The sequence below is a fragment of the Odontesthes bonariensis genome, chromosome 1 (genome assembly GCF_027942865.1).
Source record: "Odontesthes bonariensis isolate fOdoBon6 chromosome 1, fOdoBon6.hap1, whole genome shotgun sequence".
Taxonomy (NCBI): Eukaryota; Metazoa; Chordata; class Actinopteri; order Atheriniformes; family Atherinopsidae; genus Odontesthes; species Odontesthes bonariensis.
In genome coordinates this window covers 16,958,249-16,979,867 of record NC_134506.1, presented here as the reverse complement: position 1 = coordinate 16,979,867, position 21,619 = coordinate 16,958,249, and the positions used below count along the sequence as shown (strand labels likewise).

General features: G+C 39.4%; 1 protein-coding gene across 1 annotated transcript; it reads left to right on the top strand.

Moving 5' to 3' along the window:
* The first annotated feature begins 18,214 nt into the window (after nt 1-18,214).
* LOC142383524 (uncharacterized) lies at nt 18,215-21,235 on the top strand. Its single transcript, XM_075469190.1, is given in 8 exon segments — nt 18,215-18,372; nt 18,776-18,840; nt 18,843-19,113; nt 19,115-19,600; nt 19,602-19,672; nt 19,675-19,852; nt 19,854-20,235; nt 20,687-21,235. Coding segments are annotated over 8 exon segments (2,160 nt in total).
* The last annotated feature ends 384 nt before the right edge of the window (nt 21,236-21,619 follow it).

Below are 21,619 nucleotides of genomic sequence, written 5' to 3'. Positions count from 1 at the left end.
TCTTTCGTAAAGTGATGTACCTCTCCAATGATCACTTCTGTGTCCAATTAGTTGAGGGGTATATATATATATTTATATATATATATTGTATATATTCAGTCAAAGAAATACATATAGTGTATTTGTCTATGTATTTGTGTATTTGCATCTACTCACAATCCATGTATTTTCAGGATGCACGTGATATTACAAACACATCTGTATCATTTTGATGGCCAAGGGCCTTCGAGGAGCATACTGTCCTTCCTGAGGTTGATCAAAAGAAAATTATTTTCAATGCACAGCTGGAGAGCTACCAGTTTGGGAGTTCCTTATTTCCAGTCTAGTAGTGGGAGATAATAAGAAAGAGGAGAGAACAATTTCTTCCTATTCTGTCATCAAAATGTGGCAGGAACATCTTTGTACAATGACTGTAAGGAGGCATCTGGCAAGCTAGTTCTCTCATTAAATTCAACTTGTTGCCATCTAGTACAAACACACATGCGAGATGTCCTGATCATTTCTCTCACTTTTTTCAGCTTTTCCTTCTTTGTCTTGATTTTCACTGTCACTTATTCTTTAATTTTTTTTTTTTAAGTTTTGAATGACCATAAAATGCTATCTTGACTGAAAACCTGTGCTTAGGATGTGCAAGGACGTTTTTCTAGTGTGACTGTCAGGAGGGTGAAGACTCATCATTTTGTTAAGCCTCTATTTTTTAGCACTTTTGCGTAAAGAATATTTATTCAAGTGCCTTCTATACTGTTTAATACTGTTCTTTTATTTTTTTTCATAATTTGAAAATACAATAACTCTTCCCTCTACCTTTCACTAAGTTGCAAATGTTTTTTTTTAGGATTTACCGCAATGAAGAACAGTATTTGATAACTAACTCAACTCATAGCTTTACTAAAGTAATAATGACAGAAAAAGGCAGTTTTACTTGTTTTTTGTCAGGATGCCTTGGCATCACAAATCAGAACAGAAGGCATGGAAGGCAATACAAGGCTGTGTGGACTAAACTATGTGGTTCAACTAGATGAGACCTTGCCGATAATGTGTGATAGAACAAAAAAATATAAAGTTTTGGCACATACTTAAACTCTATGAACAACATTAAAACAGATTGGACGGGCTGACATCTGTGCACAAACTATTATCTTTTCATTCAAATTACATTTTGCCAGCTATAAAGAGTGGTCTTATCAATCAGCTACAAATCATAATTAGCTGATATTTGTCCTAAATAATAAGACTGATGGTTACTAAAAAACGTCAATCATGAGAGCCAAATACGTCTTTGGAAAAAGACAAGAGACTCTTTGTGTTAGTTTGATATATGGACTAAGTTAAAGCAATACAATGTAACTTCTCAAAAAGCCCATTATGGAGCTCCCCCTACAGGCTTGGATAAGCTGTTCCGAGAGCAACTCTAGTCCGGTCTCTTGCTTTGTCGGCCTCTCTCTTTCTCTTCCTTGCTTCATCAGTCAACGTCTTCTTCTTTTTTTTCGGTGCCTCTGCCATGATGATCGTACTGACAATGTTGCGCTAGCTTAGCCTTATACCTGGGAGCGTGAGAGGGGTCCATTTGTTTTTGCGGTAGGTGTGCCAGAAAGAAAGTCGAAGTACTCCCGCTCAGCTCCCGGGCCGGTCCAGCAAAGTTACACAGCACAGTTTTTTCAACTCAGACCCCCGAAGGCCATAGGAGACAGGCCAATTGTAATATTAAAACTCATTCTAGCCGCACAATTTTTTTCAAGCTGTTATTTTAAGGTAGAAATGTTACATAGTATTGTTTTAACCAAATAATAATTTGATTAGAAACTGGTCTGACCGGACAAAGTCAACACAAAAATCAGTGGGTTGATATCAAAAGTGGAGCATGCAATATCGATCATGGATTCAAGATTATTTTCCTAAGTGCACGTGTTTGTTTTCACAATGTGTTAGTTTACCTGAGCAGTAAAGAATGTTACTTGAGTTGAAAAAAAACTGATTCTGTAAAAGTATGTTAACCATTGAAAACAAGCTACAGAAAGACACAAATGTGTCCAAAATGTTGACCCTGAGGGGATATCGGCATGTTTTAAACATTGTCTCCCTAAATCTGGCAACAGTGTCAAGGATGCTCGAAGCTCTGATGTTGATAGCAGGTAAGCAAGTGTTTAATTTCAAAATGAGACAAAGGAATAACAAACCAATGCTAATAAAACAATTAATGCCTGTAAGTTCTGGAAATGTCAGAAACAAGTTGGTTGAAAGCTGCTTTACAAGCTAAAAGGAGACTCCAAATGACATAGACACAACTGGAAAATTAATTCCAATGTTGGTCAAGCTAGATGAGTGGGCAGTTGTCATGCTAATTCAAACAGATTTATAGGGCAATAATATGTGGATGTATGTGCATCAGAGAAACTCCTTAGGTCCCCAGTGGGTCCAAAAATCAATTATCCCAGGGATGGGTTTGATGAGATTCATGAAAATTGCGGTTACATTTTGTTTTTGGTTGAAGGCTATTTAAAATTGTGTCTGCAGTACCTTCCCTCCACAAGGTGTTCTTCAGTGCTTAAAGACAGACACAACATTACTTTTTTGTGAGTAACATTATAAATCGGAATAGGATCACCTCGGCCCTGATTATAAAAACCCAAAGCTTAACAATTTAACAATACAGTGGACTGCTTCTACACTCAACTTTGAATAAAATGTACAATCTGATTAAAATCTTGGAGTAATTTGTTAAGCCTAAATTTTCTTACGACTCTAAACATTGTTCTAAGTAAAACCTTACTCTGCACAACAGGTAACAGTATCAGTAAAATTCCAATATTTCATTCTAATAAAATGAAATATTCATAAACTGGTTAAAGGTATCAGAAATGAAAAGAACAGGCTTCAATCTCTTGTAAACTGCAGTGTCTCATTCTTATTATGCTTCTCAATCAAATTCTTAGGGCCTCATTACGACCAGTCTCAGTTAGGACATACATGGTCCGAAAATGCATTGGGTATGTACAAACACACTCTGACTGCAAAAATGTTTTGCATCTTTTCCTAGATGCTAATCTCACTTGAGGATTATATATTCTGAGTACAGTGATTCCCAGATGTCAAAGTCAGTTCTTATTTTCATGTTTCATTGAAGAAGCCAGCAGTCTTGGGAGCACGTGCCGCTCTGTTACAATGAAATGTCTCCACACCTCTCTGCTTGATATACTGTCTTCTGTGCCTTCTCACTGCTCTCTTTCCATCTGCAGTGTCATTGTGTTGTGGACCAAGAATTTGGCACTGACAAGTTTTTCTATGTATTTTTTTCTAAATCTGACATCATAAGAGGTTCAGACACCAATATAATTAAGCTACATGTTTACTTTGGACTTTGTGTTAGACTGCCATTTATCTCTACACACTCAGCCATGAACAAAGCTCACTTTGTCACTGCTATCAGTAATAGCTTCCCTCTTTTTTTTTTTTTTACTTTAGATGTGCTGTATTCAGTCACCCTTTATGTAGGCAGCCTTTATGTCATAATGAGGTGATATCTTTGTATAAAAATCTGTAGCATTAAGCAAGGCCTTGTATCCTCAAGAAAGCTTTGGATTTAGTGTTTTTGTTATATTTCAAAGCTAAACTTGAAACAACACACTTCCCTTTGTGATACACCAAACCCCACAAATTCCATGCACAATTAGTAGAATTTCCCACCCAGCTGCACCTCTTGAGTATATCTCCCTAATTAATGACTTAATTAAAAACACTTGTGGGATTATGAAAGAGGTCATATTTGTCCCTGTTCAATCAAACATATTCAATTTGGGTGCCTCAAATGCGATATAGTACTTAAAGAACACAGTCACCAGCTACTGAGTAAAGTAATCACATCTGCTATTTTTTGCAGTATTTTTTTATTTTTTTGATATTGTGTAGTAAATGGTGAAAAGGTAACTGCTAACTACACACATTTTCCAGAGGACTTGTCACCACATTAAAAAATATTGGGATTACTAATACTGCTCAAAGTCAGATGAAGTGGAAAGAACCCAAGATCTCATGGGATAGCTGAAGGGAAAATAACTTTCCTCCATCTGAAACAAGACAAGTCACTTTGTTTTTATCTGCTCAATGTCGTTGCCCCAGTCTCTCATTGGCTAATCAATGAAACCCAAGAGGGCTCATCAGACACCAAGGAATGTCAGCCAGAACCTTTTGATCTGCTGACCTTCATCTGCTGTGCTCCAGCAAAAATACCATAGAGAGTGATCCATGTTTGTATGCTTTTAATGGGCCTCGTAGGGCCTTGTTGACAGTCCTTTGGTTTCAGGGGGTCAAGCTCTGTGAGTTTACAGCATCGCCTTGAAAACCTTCATAGATTTGCCTCTGACATCTCCCTGAACACCATCACACATTTGACAGGAAACTTAGAAGCTTATTAGTAATACATGATTACTGATTAATCCATATGGTAAAATAGTGATTATGTTAGAAATGGAGAATTAGTCTAATATGGAAACGTCTAACACGAATACTTTGAAGAGAGACACCAAGCTGTTGAGACACTTCAGTAACTCCTGCAAGGAGACATGAAAATATACACTAAACTGTTATTTGTAAATAGCTAGGCAAAATTAAGAGAATAATTTTAACATGATGAGTGCAAAACATTTTTGTTGACCATACAACCTATGTGTGAGTCTATATGCTCAGATGCTGCAATAACATCATGGCTGGGACTGAGAAATTTATTATGTTCTCTGAGGCACCCATTTATCTTAATCTGGGATGACCTAAATCCCGACATCTCTTGCTCTACAGTCTATCCCTTTAAAACAGAATTTCACTCTCCATCCTTCCATGTATCATCCTTCTCTTAACCACAATTGATGACTGTAACCTTTTAATAGTCGACCATATTCATTCACAGCGAAAGCACCCTCCATGTTGTCCATGGACAAGCAGTAAAACGTGGCAATGCTATGCATTGAAATGAAGAAGAGACAAGGAGACAAGGTTTATTCAAGCAAGTTACTTAAGGCTAATTTATAATGAGTGTATGAGTCTGACATCTCTGACACAGTGTGCAGATTTGGTAGATAAATCAGAAAAATGAGTACAGCAGCCGCATTTAATAAGATAATTTATAAATTAGGATTATGATGTCAGAAGAAAATAATGTAAATGCGGATAACACTGACTAATTATGAGCTCCATAAGTAAATATTTTACACCAGATTTAATCTTGCAGTATTCACAAAGCACAACACTGTTTTTTACAGTTTACACGCGTATGTGTGTGTGGGTGTGTATACAAATATAGATCAGTCTGTAGCCTAATGTGTATGGCATCAGATTTCTAATAATTTTGCCAGAAAAAAGTGTCTGGACCACCACTAAAGACATTTTCTTACATCACTGTTATAAAAGTGACAATGTTATATTAAGCAGTTTGAAATGTGTTCATGTATATTACTTTGAATAAGTACAATGCATTTTTTTCAACTTAATAGTTTTGTTTCTTTTTTAGGTGTTTTTTAATATTATAACTAAGTTAATGGACACAATTGTGGTGATTCGATGACAAATTGACTGAAACAAAGTTGACGAGACAGATTAAAAAAAGTTTAAGAAAACGTAAATTCCAGTTTAATGCAGAGAACAGCTGTCAAACACAAGCAGGCCAGTAAGGATGGAGCAGCCCATCAAGGGCTGAGAGAGAGTAAGCCAAAGTACCAAATAAAAAAAGACAAAAATAACAATTTATGCAAGAAGAAACGAAAATAAAAAAGCACTCAGTCATAGGCAATGCACAACCAGAGTGAATTTAAAAAAAAACAGTGAGGAAGGCAGGGACGCTTAAAAGTGAAAGCTACAACTATCTGGCAAGTGAGTAGTGAACAGCAGGGAGTATGAATACTGAGGGGAGTAATGAACTGATTCAACACAGGTGGCAAGGAGAAACTTTTGGGAAACTAAGCAAAGGGCGGAAGAAAAATCTAATCAGATGCAAAAACGTAAAATTACAAAATAACACTCATGCACTAATATTTTAAGAATTGCTTCTGATACAGTGAAAATTAAACTTGCATGACTGATCAGCTTTTTCAGTTTCCACATTTCCCACGTGATTCACTGACTACAGTCCCTATGGCTCAATGTAAGAAATGCAGTTATTTTCAGATGGATAAAAACTTAGTTAGTTAGTTACATAATGTGAAGTTATATATAATGTGCATGTTATAACCGCAACAGAACTACACTGACAGTACAAAGGGATAGGTAAGTTAAAATTGGTTGGTCTGCCTGGTAGCCACCATTGCTAACCACCATTTTACAATGCAGACGTCCTGGCAATGGAGTTTAGTTTAACTTGTTTCTTCAGTATCAGTATAAGCCCACCGAATTTTATTGAACTTTTTCAAATCAGTCTGCAACAGTTCATCATTTTGACACAACCTTTTTAAGGAATGTATTTTTCTGTAAACTGAAGAGCAAGAAAACAATCTAGTGCTAACTTGATGCTTGCGTGGAGTCACCTCAGGTCAGTAGAATATTCAGACTGCTAAGCATATATAGATCAATGTCGCACCTTCAAATGTGACCTGAGCATCTGAATGCTTTCTCAATTCGACATGAGAGTTCACATGTGTTTTTAGCAGGTCACTCAGGGTGTAGGTTAGCACAAAATATGAACATGCTCTAAATCAGAAGTTAAGATTGTGCCTGGTTATCTATTTCTGTGTAAGCCCTGTAAAGACCCAGTGACCTGTCCACAGTGTTTCCTGCAACCATGAATAAAGTCAGAAAATAGATGGATGTTACTTTATTATCTAACTTACTGGCAGACACATGCATTTGACCATTCCTTTCTCAAAATGAAAAACAAGTAATCTTATGGTGTGAAAGTGACAGATGTGTAATGCCTTCAAATTGAAATGATAACAAGGCCAAATAGAGTGATTTTCTTTGTTATTGTCCAGCCCAGAGTGCTGTGGCCATCCAGGGAGAAGGTGTCTGACAGAGCAGACATTTATTCATTTATTTTTTTCACAAGTGCAAATTTCAAGATAAATGCATTTAAAATAGAATTCCATGACAGCACTGACTTGGTGAATGAGGCATCTCATATACAGGATGCTTTTCAGCAATCAGTTTAACAAATTTACATATTTTGGGCTACTTTCATATGTGTCACTTATCCCTGGCCAAGGGAAGGAGCAGCTGTAGCTTCTCCGAAATGTAAGAACTGTGACATTTTTTCCCCATTCGCGCATTCCAAAATGGCAAAACTTTTTATGATTGATCTCATGGCATTGCTTAAATGTAGGTGTCTGAATTTCTATCATATACGCACCATAAAAGCTACATAAAACTCTTTAACCCGAAACATTAACCAGGTGAGTATGAGAGCATAAACTGGAGACTCGTAATGAAGAATTACCTAAATGTAAAATACAGTGAAAGAATAAATAAATAAATCTGCGCGGAACAAATCATATTAAAAAAAAAATAAAAATCAGTATTCAGTTCAAAGTCAGTATGTTTCAAATTAAAAGTGACTCATGGAGTAAAATGAAACAGTACTAAAACAGAACTTCCTCAGAAATGTTGGATTATTGCACGACTTACACTAAAAATGATAATGGAGAATGGTCTATCATATGGTAGCACTGTGAGCACACAGTTGGACACAATGTGGATAGCAGTGTTATGTCACCACCATAGCGTGAACATGAGGGAGAGGTTGTTCAAGTCTCAAATTGTCACATCTCCAGCCAGACTCCTCAGCAGTGCAGTGTCTTAATCTGAGACAAATTTGCAGGAAGGTGTGGGAAAAGAGGAAGAAAGAGCAGATATAATTATATTATATGGGAAGGGGCAGTAGAATAGGGAGGCGGGTTGGGTAAGGTATTCATATTTCTTTTTTAGCAACTGTGAGACTTCAGGCAGGTTGGCTGGAGCTCAGATGCTGCTTATCATGCCTTTACCACAGCTTTGGTTGCCCGGGGAAATATGTTGTGGGGAAAGCAGGCCCAAAAGGTGAAGTTTTACTTTTAAGATGTGAAGACTAACAGGTCAGAGGTAAACTTGCACAAATGTAGCAGCATGATAGCATACTTTTTTATTTTTCAATTTCTGAAACTTTCTAACTCCCACACTGACTAAATGCTTTTGAGCTCTAAATTTTAGATTCATTTCTAGAAAAATGCACCTCCACACTGGTGGTAAGCCCTTTATGTTGTAATTAAATGTGAAAGGATCACTTTGTGTATGAATTTTCCTCTCTGCTTGAAATGTTGTTTTGCTTCTTCACTCCCTACAGCAGTAAGTGTGTTGAAATGGGAAAAAAAATGATTATAGTCCCCATTAAACAATAATTAGCTGCATAAGAGCCATGTTAGAAAAACTGTAATGCACATGTGGCTCAACATGATGAATTGCATTATTTAGGGCTCACAATATGCTTACATTTGAAGGCTCTGACTTCAAGGAGGTAATGCAGAAATGAAGAAGCTTCACTGTGAAACTAAGGTTGGTGAGTCCAGATATGTCATAACCTAGGATGATTACAGGTTCAATGTTGCTTTTTTTAACATATGCATTAGTGGGAAGTAATAAAAAAATAATTTTGGTATTTTAGCAGGGTTAAATTGCTGTGCATTCACAAGTTTTCTGCTTATATGGGGATACATCAAAATGGATTGAGTCAGAGATCTTCTTTGATGATCATAGTGAACAAAAAGAAATAGAAATAAACAGCTTTGCAATTATTTTTCCCCATAATTATATTGTTTAAAAAGAACAAAACACAAACACTTTACAAGTTGATGATTGTATCTTCTCTCAAATATACCTTTGATCAAACAAAACCAGTCAAAAATAGAAAATACATATAGTTTGATATGACTGGAAAAAAACAAAAACATCCAACTAAAAAGTAAGGTTTAATACGAAATGTGTCAGAGTACAAGGATACATACAGAAATCATGTGGGGAAAGCCTGGCCAGTTGGTACCCGAACACTTACGAAAGTGCCAAAAGTATTCAATTTGAAAATAACAGGTCATTACGTGTTGATGGAAGAGGTCCAGATGCAGAATGCACTCAGCCACGTCCCAGGAAGGAAAGTACAGTGTTTCATAGAGGTCAGGATGCTACATTCAGGGGAAGATGGCGACCTGTCATTTTCTGAGTACTGTATCCTGCTGTGACCAGGTGTTCCTTCGGCATCAACAGTGTATGTCTACCACAATACACACGACGCACATACAAAGAGCTATATGGCAGTATATCTACATATCACGTAATTACATCATCAAAACAACTAAACGAGCTGTTTACTTTAACAACAGTGTAATAGTCCATCTTGACAACTGAGGAGCAAGCTTGGTTCGAAAGTCAAAGGGAACATTGCCAACAACTAAAACTGCTGGTCCATAGATTTCTACCTATAAATGACTCTAGCCCTCATGTGAGTTGGAGAGGAGCTCAATTTAAGGGGACAAGGTGATGGACAATCTACTCCACCTAAAACAATTGCTGTGGAGTAAAAATCAGGTTTACAGACTGCACATTGCATTTCAGATATTGAAACTTTTTTCTTTTTTTTGGTCCAGAAGCAAACACCTGTGAAAAATAACAAGCACTACCATGGAGTGTACTGTTAAATTACACTCAGATACAAACTGTAAATCAACAAAGACTACAACATGCACTGCATATCATGTAAAGAAAAAACTGTACTAATTAATTTTTATAGTAAATTGGCTTAGTATGTTATGTTGCTGGATCGAGCCCCAACTTCTCCATTCTTCATGTTAAAGTATCATCGGGCATGATACTGAACCCCACAGGGACCCTCCAGTGTGTTTCTCAGTAATTGATCACTTTGGATAAAAGTATTTGCTAAATAAATGTAAGTTAATATGTGACCTGATCCAGCAAAATGAGTCACAGTGACCCAAATGTCAAAATTGAGATTTTGGTATCAAAAGAAAGGAATGGAAATAAGCTTTAAAATGATACCATAGTCAAAGTCATACGTTAGATGGTTTTCAAAATATGACCATTTGATTTATGATCTTCCACCCTTTTTTTACGATTGAAAACCTGAGAAAATCGCGTTTAAAGTTTTTTGCCCGTTTTTTTGTTGATAGCTTTCAAAATCCTGTGAATTTAAGGGGATAAACTCTTTATCTTAAAGCTTAATTTTACCAAAGGCATTTGTACACATATAAAATGGTATTAAACCAGACTGAAGCCCAAATGTTTAGAAAATATTTACTTTTGTTCCCACACACACTGCTCCACAGCTCGACATAGCCCTCGTCACCTCATTAATATCAGTCACAGGTTGCTCAATGACTTCATCGTCATCTTCCACATGAGTGGCGAATTCTTGCTCCTTTTCCATATCCGAGTCTTTGACATCGCTGCCATTTTCTTCTTCAGAAGATATCACCTCAGTAAAAAAATCCGTAACTAGCGCTAGCAAGTCTTGCTGTCCAGCAGCAGAGCTAAAATTGGACGCCACGAGAGTTTAAAGCTTTCGCGACTCTACTTTCTTTAGCGAATGACATTTTAAAACAAAAACACAGATCAACACACTACACTATACTACAGTACTACACGATACTAATATTGTAATAAGACGATGACTTTTTTGACAATGACGAATATTGAGAGACTTTCTACGATTAGTTTAGGCTACACCAACACAGATAGCTAGTTTGACAGGAGTGATGGCTGGACCAATCGCGTGCACCAGTCACTCGAAACGTGACTTCCCGCCTATTGTGGGCCTTTGTGTCACTGTGTGTGTACATTTTTAAGCATTTTGATTGGTTTTATGAAGTGAGCAGAGATAGAGACGTTTCAGAGGTAAAGGGAAATCCTCAGAGGTATTAGGAACGGTAGACGTTAACGGGAGAGGAGTCGATGAATTTGTTCAACCTGTTAAATTTTAACGCGTTTAATACAACTTGCAAGTCAACTTGAATTGTCATTTACGTGCCTTTCCTCAATTATATGGACTATACAACTTTGGGAGATTGTTTTTTAATGTCTATTCTTTGAAATTAGCTAAAAAAAAAAATTTTTTTTAATCCATTGTTTTTTCACGTTATCTGCCCGTACCTCAAAATAGAACGTTGCGACTTCCGACTCATTTCGCCAGAGCGGGTCACATATGTTCATGGACAGGGAACAGAGTGACTCAGAAGAAGAAGGGGAAAGACTATCTGCTAGTTAAAAACCCACCAGTCACATAGGTTGTGGATATTACCAAATAAACTGTGAAATATACCTGAAAACAATTATTTAATTTTGCCATTAGTATCTAGTAATCACTCCAATGTATAAGGACGTGCTTGTAAAATCTTTTTTTTTTTTTTTTTTTTTTTTTTTTACAGACCGAAGTAAGTCTTAGGTACACATATTGCATTCATTATATCTTCTTAACTTTTTTTCAGCTCAGAGCTGTAGACAGTTAAATACAGTGTGTGCACTTGTGACAACTTGACCAATCAGTTTGTAGGTTCAGTAACTTATCCCATTGTACACTTTTTTTTTCATGGTTTTAAGTTTAATTTTCAGTTTGTCTTTTCTTCAGGAAGGAATATATGTACATCGTGTTTTATTTGACTCAAATCCAGTATTCTATGCGTTCTGTTTCTAAAAATCAAATTACAATAGTTGGGTTCTGGTACTGCACTGTAATACTCACGGCACTAAAAAGCAAAATCTGCTTTTTGTAGGCAGCTTTTACAAACACAAATTTGCCAACATCAAAGTAAGCAATGCTGAATTGCAAATGCACAACAATAGAGAGCAGATGGACTGTCATGGTGGCAGAAGGCATTTTGAATTTCACAGTTGGTATCAATAATTTCAGTCTTCTCCAGATCCATTATTGTACCGATGAGCCAAAGTGATATGCAAAAGATGTATGAACAACCAAAATATCTGAATTTAAAACCTGGGTACTGGCCCTGAAAATACTCAAGAAAAATGCACTGCATTTAAAGACTGAGCTACATCCAGTTTATATACTTAATATGTTCTCTAATGTCAGCCTCTTACATGTAGCAGTCACAGTGTGTGGATTAAGAGGCCTTCAGTCTCTGAAGATACCCCAACATTCCTGTGGGGGATGTTTACGTATGTGGATATAAACCAGATCTTCATTTTCTTTCCACAAAGGAAAAAGAGACAGAAACTGCCTAATTTACGTTAACCTTCTACCCTCTTAAGAGCTTTTGGGGAGTCGAACTCGCAACAGACGCTTGCAATAAAAATTGGGATAGACTCTAACGAACAAAGAACTCACTCTTGGAAAAGTGGGACACTTACTATCTTATCTGGACCATAACTCGAAAGTTGACACTTTAACACCCCTTTTCACCAGCAAACCGACCAGATGGCTACATACGAACTGAGAAGACTTCATAAGACTCACTTTTAGTCGAATCTTAAAACTATATTAAATGTGTTTGATAACCGTGTACAATTTCTTTCAGGTTTCCAGCTTGATCACAAGACGCATATAGAGACAATTTGTACGATTCTGGCTTAAATATTGACGAAGAAACAAACTTGTTGGAAAATGCCCAACCTGCCTGATGGAACCACATTGCCCCCTAGTGGTCTGCAGTGTTGATTAGTTGAACATTTAAATCCCAGAGGACTCAGTAAAATGAACAATATATGCAACTAGTAACTTCTAACGATGTCCCTTCGGTATCTATTTGGTATTTGTTTGGTGTCCCCATTGTTAACACAGAAAATTAACATTGGGTGGTTCGCTATTCATGTGTCACGATTTCATAGATATTCATCTGAATTTTGAAAGTCATAATCATCAATTACGTTGTGTGTTATTTTGATGTCTTTATATTACAAGTCTATGTTATATCTTTAATCTGCATATCTTAACAAGATGTGGTGTTTTCAGAATCACCGAGACAAATGTTCTATGAGACGGAGTAATGGAGAAATAAGAGTTTTCTTTGTTCTATCCAGAAATCCCCATATAGCACAGATCACCTTACACAGACACCCAGGCAGACATGCACACAGTTCAAGCATATCATTGGCTGAAAAAGTAGTGTAAGCCCCGCCTCCGAGAGTCAAAACCCGGAGCCCGCGAAAAACACTCTCTCTCTAGTTCTCTCGTTTGCTGGCTCGCTTCAGGCGTCTTGTCTCTTGTTTCTTGCGCTCTCGTTGTTTTCCAGAAGCACGCTCTTGTTTTCAGAGGGAGAACAATGGAGAATTGATCAGATGAGTTGCTCAGAGAGATTTGAAGAGCACGGAAAGATGAGAGTATGAGCCTTGGAGAAGACGACGGAAGGGAGGAAGGAGAAGGACGGAGCAGGACCCAAAGAAAGACGAGGAAGACCCGAACAAAGAAACAGATTGAAATACTCTGAAGATGCACGTTTTACGTGTTTTTGTTCGTCCCTCGCCATCCACGTCCTTCTACGTCGCACGTCCTAACCTCCGCTGTTCCACGCCATCATCACCTTTTCCTACCAAGAAGCCAACTCCAAGCAACCTTTTATTAATCTTCTGTGAACTTAAGTTCACTTCATCAGAGAAGCAACGGACCCACTGACACTCAGAAGATTCGATCATCTAACCATAGCCCTCGGCACCATCGTTCCCGTTTCCCAGTGAAAGAAGCAACTGATTAGTCCGCTAAAGTCAGCCACCACAGCCAGGAAGGCCCAGAGAGCGGAAGAGAAATCCCCTCGGACCCCCCGTGGCCGCTGCCGTGTTCCGAGCTGACTAAGCAGAACTTCAGCACAGTAAGACCGACCCGTTTTCACCTTAAAGTGGGTTTGATGGATGTCTCGAGGCTTTCACAGAATGATAAATTAATCCGAAATGTCAGTATTTAGCGTCAAATAGTCAGCCAACCCAAACTATTTGAATAAATCCAGTATCTCTCCATTCCCATATTTTATTTTATATTCACTAAGTGTTTTATATAATCACCCATATTCCATGCATCTCCTGTTTGTTTAAAGGTTCATGTCTAAGATCATATCAATGTAATAAACAGTTCATATATCTATATATATGTTATAATCACAGATTGTGTCGTATGCTTTCTTTACGTAATGTCTGTCCAACCAAACGAGAACTTTCACGAAAGTAGCGAGATATGAGACTGAATATTAATTGATCATTAAATTGATTATTAATTTAACATACCAGGATTGTAAGATTTTGAACAGTTTTCCTCCCTGACTGTGACTTAAATTAAGTTAAAACCTAGGTAGGTGGTGCCCTGAATTCGAGGTAAGGTTTATTTGAGACTGTAAGAACATCTCATAAATCCTTATATTTAATACGTATATAAATACCCAATAACGCTACATACAGCTCTGTCGGGACAAATACTCAGCATTTAAACTTGAAAATATGCTACCATAAATTATTGCACTGATGGCCTATAAAATGGTCATTACAAAAACTATTTCCTGCTGGGTTATGTAAAAAGTGTATGTATGTAAGTTTGCTGTAAGTCATGTGTCTTACATCTGTTAAATATCACTCTTTCCAGCTACCTTTCAATTTTAGGTCATAAAATATTATTTGCTCAACTAAAAGTTAGATATAAAACCTTTCAATTCAACTACTGTATCTCTAATGGAAAATAAAAGCAAACAATTGAAAGAAACATAAGCAATAATCTGCATCATCTAGTCTTCCAATTGCATTTGTCTGATATTTGATTTTTTTTCCACCAGTTTACTGAAGGGTGGTATGTTATTGATTTTCACTCTTGCCACCTCAAGCAGCAAAATTTGTTATGTTCCAATGGCAGCCTCCAACAAGACTCAGACATACACGTAAGCATGGACACAGACACATCAACATGTGACAGAGACTCAGCAAAACAATTAAACAAGCCTCTAGGCAGCAGATGGTCCTTTGCAAGACAGGTGTGACAAGAAGGGAATGAGATTAATACTTATTAGATGGTTTCAAACTAAGCTCCCACTCAACAGAAGCTGTATCATACACCAAGAAAGCAAAGGCGATTCTTGATTGTCTCAACTGCATTTGCCTAAAAGATCAAAGTTACAGGTTTCTTCAATAGCTGGTTCCATCTACAGTTATGCATTTTTATTCAATGTTCTCATTACTGTTATCCCATGTTTTTAATTACCAACAGCATTGAAGCTAGGTAAATCACAATCACAATCATAGTTGTTAATTCAAGACGTTCCCAAGAGTGTGCTGCCTTTTAGTATATTAAAAAATGGATATGTGTATTTAGTTTTTAACAATTGAAGAACACAGATCTGCAGTCCACCTTCTGGCTGCTCTAAGGCTCTCTGCTACTAATAGAATAGAATAGAATAGAATAGAATAGAATAGAAAATTACTTTATTCATCCCCCTGTGGGAGAAATTCATAATAACATTAATAAAAACACACATTAAACTAAACAGCTAAAATCTGAAGTGAACTGAACAACACATTTCTTACCATTTCTCTTTTTTTTTTGGTTCACAGTTATTAAAGCTCTTTAATAGAAAGCACTGCTTGGCTTTTCTCAGTGTGACTCACTGGTTTGCCTACTCTCTAATCTCACCTTCTGTAAGCCAATGAAAAACTGAGCCAACTCACAAACTCTATTGAAAGATGAACACAAAAATACTGTATCTCTATGCATAACAGACACAATCATATGGGACACTGATGGTTATAATGAAGGCTGTATTATTCACCAGCAGTTGTTGCTCGGGAGAAATTCTGTGTAAATAAAGGTTAATTAAGGAGGCAAGCCCAGTCTCAGCAACTACCAGTGCATAACATACAATAATTTTTTCTTTTTTTTTTTCCACAGGACCCATGTCCTTGTAATACACAGGATATAGTGTCTTTTTTGAAGGGTACATGTTTTTTTCTGAGGCCACTAAACATAGCCACTTTTGTTACCCAAATCTAAAACATTAGTAAAAACAGAAAATTAAAGTCTCCCACTGGATTCACAAGAGAAATAAATTATCTGATGTGGAGCACGCCACTCATTGATGAGGAAACATTCACTCCTAGCATCACATATTGCAACAGCCAATGCATCAGGTCACAGACAGCAAAGAGCAACTTGTATGTACCTCAAATACATTACTGGCTTTGCCCCAGCAGTATTTGATGCCATAAGAATGAAGGGTTTGGAGAGGGAGTCCTCACGAATGTTTATGGTATACAGGCAAGGAAAAATCTTTTTTTAGATGATAGTTTGCATTTTTTACTCCTTTAGTTCAGTTTCCCAATGGAAATTCATGTTTTATTTCTTCCTATGTCATATTTGCTTAAAAAAAATACATCAACTTTTTCGCTGCCACTTTGATCTTCAGTTATTCATACAAACCAAGAGAAGAGTATCAGTTCACTATCAATGTGTGCTTACAAAGAGCAAGCAAGATTCTCAGAATCTTCTGAGTGATATTGGGGATCAAGCAGGAGCTGGATTAGTTATGAGCAAATGTTAATAAGTGTCCAAGGACAGTTAGTAAAATTTGCTAAGATTACCTTCGGGGCACCACTGACTTATGTCAGACGCTTAAAACTGAAATCCAGTATCAGTCTTAAAATATATCGGTTTATCCAGGACAGATATGACACACACAGAACATATATGACAGCTATGAATCCGAGCACTAACATTCGCAACAAGGAGTTCTCACAATGAAACATAAACAATGACTATGAGACAACTTCTCCTTTAAAATAGTACAATAGAATGTATTAAAGCTGGCTCAATGATTAAATCAATGGTACAACTAAAATGAACTTTAATTTTTTAAACAAATGATGTCCTGTGCTTAGTCGTGTGGCACTGATGCTAATGGCCAGTGTGTTATTTTGTTACCACTAGGGTTGCCAACTGTTGCTTGAAAAACGGAATCATCCCGTATTTATCACGGTGCTTTTGTTTCTAAATGCGGGACAATTCCATTTCAAGGGACGGTTGGCAACCCTAGTTACCACACTCCTTGGAAAATTTTCAGTCATTCAAGAAAATGGTCCGGTGCCCAGTCAAGGTCCAGTCTTTGGTGTGAATCCCTCGTGCTCTCAAGAAGATAGATTCTGGTCACTTGTCTTGTTGGAGTTAGCACTCAGCCTTAAAAGAGGATCTTTGCGGGCTTTGTGGGTTGCAAGAAAGAGAGAGAGAGAAGATCATGTAGGCTGTAAGAACATATTGAGCGGAGGTTGTTGCCCTCCCCACCCTATGGAGAGAAAGGGGAGGGCTGCAGAAGAAAGAGCTGGGAGACCTCTATTCTCAGAGGTATGGCAAGAAGAAAGAGTGTGTAACCTCTGTCCTCAGAGGTTTGGCAGGAAAAAGAGTGGGCAAGCAGTCTCAGGGGTTTTTACCGACTTGATCAGGAGGATTAGCGACCTGGAAAGGAAACCAAGGACTTTCAGAGTAAAATCCAGTTTCCTCCACAGATGAATGACTTCAGTTGGGCAGTCCTCCAACAGTCACAACAGCAACCTTTGTTACATTGGTGTGCTATCCCACAGCACCTTCTGCTGAATATATACTATAGACACCTAAATGCCTGTACAAGAACAGACAAATTCATTGTCTCTTCCAGGGCTGCGAGAAAAGAATATATATACAATACTGTGCAAAAGTTTTAGGCAGGTGAGAAAAAAATGCTGTAAACAAAGAATGCTTTCAGAAATATAAATGATTGATTATTTTTATTACTTTACAAAATGCAAAGTGAGCGAACAAAAAAAAATCTCAATCAAATCAGTATTTGGTGTTACTACCTTTTGCCTTGAAACCAGCATCAATTCTTATAGGTACACTTGCACAAAGTCAGGGATTTTGTAGGATTAGTCAGGTGTATGATCAACCAATTCTACCAAACAGGTGCTAACGGTCATCAATGGTTGGAACACAGTCATGAACTGAAACAGAAACAGCTGTGTAGGAGGCTTAAAACTGGGTGAGGAGCAGCCAAACTCTGCTACCAAGGTTAGGTTGTGAAAGACAGTTGCATGTCATGGCAAGATTGAGCACAGCAACAAGACACAAGGTAGTTATACTGCATCAGCAAGGTCTCTCCCAGACAAAGATTTCAAAGCAGACTGGGGTTTCAAGATGTGCTGTTCTCTTTTGAAGAAGCACAAAGAAACGGGCAACGTTGAGGATGGTTCAGTGGTCGGCACTTAGTGTAGGAGATGAAAGCTTATTACCCTACGAAATCGGAAGATGTCCAGCAGTGTCATCAGCTCAGAGCTGGCAGAAACCAGTGGGACCCAGGTACACCCATCTACTGTCTGGAGAAGTCTGGCCGGAAGTGGTCTTCATGGAAGAGTTGCAGCCAAAAAGCCATACCTCCATCGTAGAAACAAGGCCAAGCGACTCAAGTATGCACGAAAACATAGGAATTAGGGTGCAGAAAAATGGCAGTAGGTGCTCTGGACTGATGAGTCCAAATGTGAAATTTGGTCAGGATTAATGGTGTTCTCAATGCTGAGAAATACAGGCAGATACTTATCCATCATGCAATACCATCAGGGAGGCATATGATTGGCCCAAAATTTATTCTACAGCAGGACAACGACCCCAAACATACAGCCAAAGTCATTAAGAACTATCTTTAGCGTAAAGAAGAACAAGAAGTACTGGAAGTGACGGTATGGCCCCCACAGAGCCCTGATCTCAACATCATTGAGTGTGTCTGTGATTATATGAAGAGACAGAAGGATGTGAGAACATCCACAGAAGATCTGTGGTTAGTTCCCCAAGATGTTTGGAACAACGTGCCAGCCAAGTTCCTTCAAAAGAGCACACAGGCGTGGTCACGCAGCTGATCAGGGTAGCCCGGGTGAATAAGAGGAACTGGTGGTGCTGTGGTTGGACCTCACAAACGCCTAAGGGTACATGCCCCACAAACTGGTAGAGGAGGCCCTACGGTGGCACCACATCCCAGACCTCATTCTGGACTACTACAATAGTTTCAGTTTCAGAGTCTCTGCTGGGTCTAAAACATCAGACTGGACCAGGCTTGAAAAGGGGATCATTACTGGATGCACCATTTCAGTGATCCTATTCGCACTCGCCATGAACATGCTAGTGAAGTCTGCAGAGGTCCCCTCACCAGGTCCGCCAGCCGCCAATAAGGTTCTTCATGGATGATCTGACGGTGACAACACCACACGTCCCAGGGAGCAGGTAGATCCTGAAGGTTCCGGAAGAGATGACCACCTGGGCTTGCATGTGCTCCAAGCCAGCAAAGTCCAGATCTCTGGTGTTGAAGAAAGGTAAGGTCACCAAAAAGTTCCGCTTCATACTTGGTACTACCCAGATATCATCAATCACTGAGAAACCAGTGAAGAGCCTACGAAAGGTGTTCGACTGCAGCCTGAATGACACGGCAGCCATCCTTGCAACCAACCTTGAGCTGGAAGCCTGGTTAGCAGCAGTGGACAAGTCAGGCCTACCTGGCAAGTTCAAGTCCTGGGTTTACCAACACGGCATCCTCCCAAGGATTCTGTGGCCCCTCCTGATCTATGAGGTTCCAATCTCCACCACCGAGGGCTTCGAGAGAAGAGTCAGCAGGTTTCTGCGGAAGTGGTTGGGGATACCTCGGAGCTACCAGCATCGCCCTGTATGGCCAGAACAAGCTGAAGCTCCCCATCAGCAGCTTGAATGAGGGATTCAAGGTAAGACGAGGGAGGTGCTGCAATGCAGAGAGTAAGAGGACCCGAAGGTGTCTCAGGCTGGGATCAAGGTGAGGACAGGGCGGAGGTGGAGGGCAGCTGAGGCTGTGGATGTGGCTGAGTCACGGCTACGGCACAGGACACTGGTGGGAGCAGTGACTCATGGTAGACCCGGCCTGGGCAGTGGCACAACATTTCAAGGCACAGGGGAAGGACAGGAGATCACTGGTGCAGCAAGAGGTGCGGGCATCAGTAGAGGAGGAGCGGGCCAGCAGGATGGTTGGAATGCGGCAGCAGGGAGCCTGGACAAGATGGGAGCATGCAGTGGACCGCAGTCTCATGGGCGGAGCTGTGGAAAGCAGAGCCCCATCGCTCCTGATCCGTTTCCTGATCCGGGCTGTCTATGATGTACTACTGAGCCCATCCAACCTTTTCTGCTGGGGATTGGTGGAGTCACCAGTCTGCAACCTCTGTCTGAAAAGGGGGACCCTGGAACACATCCTCAGCTGCTGTTCGAAAGCCCTGGGCAAGGGGCGCTACCGCTGGCACCATGACCAAGTCCTGAAGGCAAGGCAAGGCAAGTTTATTTGTATAGCACAATTCAACTACAGGGCGATTCAAAGTGCTTTACAGATACATTAAAACAGTAGAAATAAAAAGCATGATTTAAATTTTAAACAAAAAAGAAAGAAATAAGAACAATAGATAGATAACAATAGATAACAATTGATAAAATCAGATAAAATCAGTAGTTAAAATGTTATTAGGTTTTGAAACTCAAGCTTCAGATTTGGAGCTTTATTCAAATGCAGCTAAAACTAGGTGTGTCTTCAACCTGGACATAAATACACTGAGTGTTTCAGCTGATCTGAGGCTTTCTGGGAGTTTGTTCCAGACATGTGGAGCATAGAAGCTGAACGCAGCTTCTCCATGTCTGGTTCTGACTCTGGGAACTGATAGAAGACGGGATCCAGATGACCTGAGGGGTCTGGAAGGTTAATTCTGGGTCATACTGAAGGCCATAGCGAACTCCATCAGCTGTGGAGTTGGCCACTGTAAGCGCCTCCGCCCAGTGAAGAACACCATTGCTTTCGTCCGGGCTGGAGAGAACCCGTCATCAGCTGCCAAGGCCACCTCATCGGGCCTGCTTGCCACAGCACAAGACTGGGAGTTGAAAGTTGACCTGGGGAAGCAACTGAAATTCCCAGAAACTGTCACCACTACAACACTGCAGCCCGACATGCTACTCATCTAAGAGACCTTTAAGCAAATCGTTCTCCTAGAACTCACCGTACCCTGGGAGGACTGTATCAAGGAGGCCAATGAGAGGAAGAGGGCAAAATACGCTGAGCTACAGGAGGAGTGCCGGAATAACGGGTGGCGAACGCGGTGTGAGCCCATTAAGATGGGATGCAGAAGGTTCGATGGCCAGTCTCTCTGCAGGGCCTACAACATCCTGGGCATCATAGGGGCCAGTAAGCGAAGGGCCATCAAAGAGGTCACTGAGGCAGCAGAAGTTGCCTCAAGGTGGCTGTGGATAAAGAAAGGAGAACTGTCGGTGGGGTAGCACTACGTGGACAAAAGCTGGGGCCCAATCAACCCCAGCTGGGTCGCTTGGGTGAGAGTGTATGATGCTTGAAAGACCCGAAACACTCAGTGACTGCAGGTAACATCACTGTTGATGTGTCCAGTGTGCATCAAGTTGATATATATTACAAGTAAAGCATATAAAGACATGCAGATGGCAAATAATTTGTGGAAATAGGTAGGCTTGTTGTTTCTGTCAGATTACCGCAATGCTTAGCACAGTGACATATGCTGCAGTGGGAAGGCCATAGGAGGACTTCCCAGGAATTCTGCACTTGAGTTTCTTGTATGTATGTGAAGTATGAAAAGTTCATTACTAGAACTAACTTTGTTCTTGCCACCTGTTATTGCGCAGTATGTATAG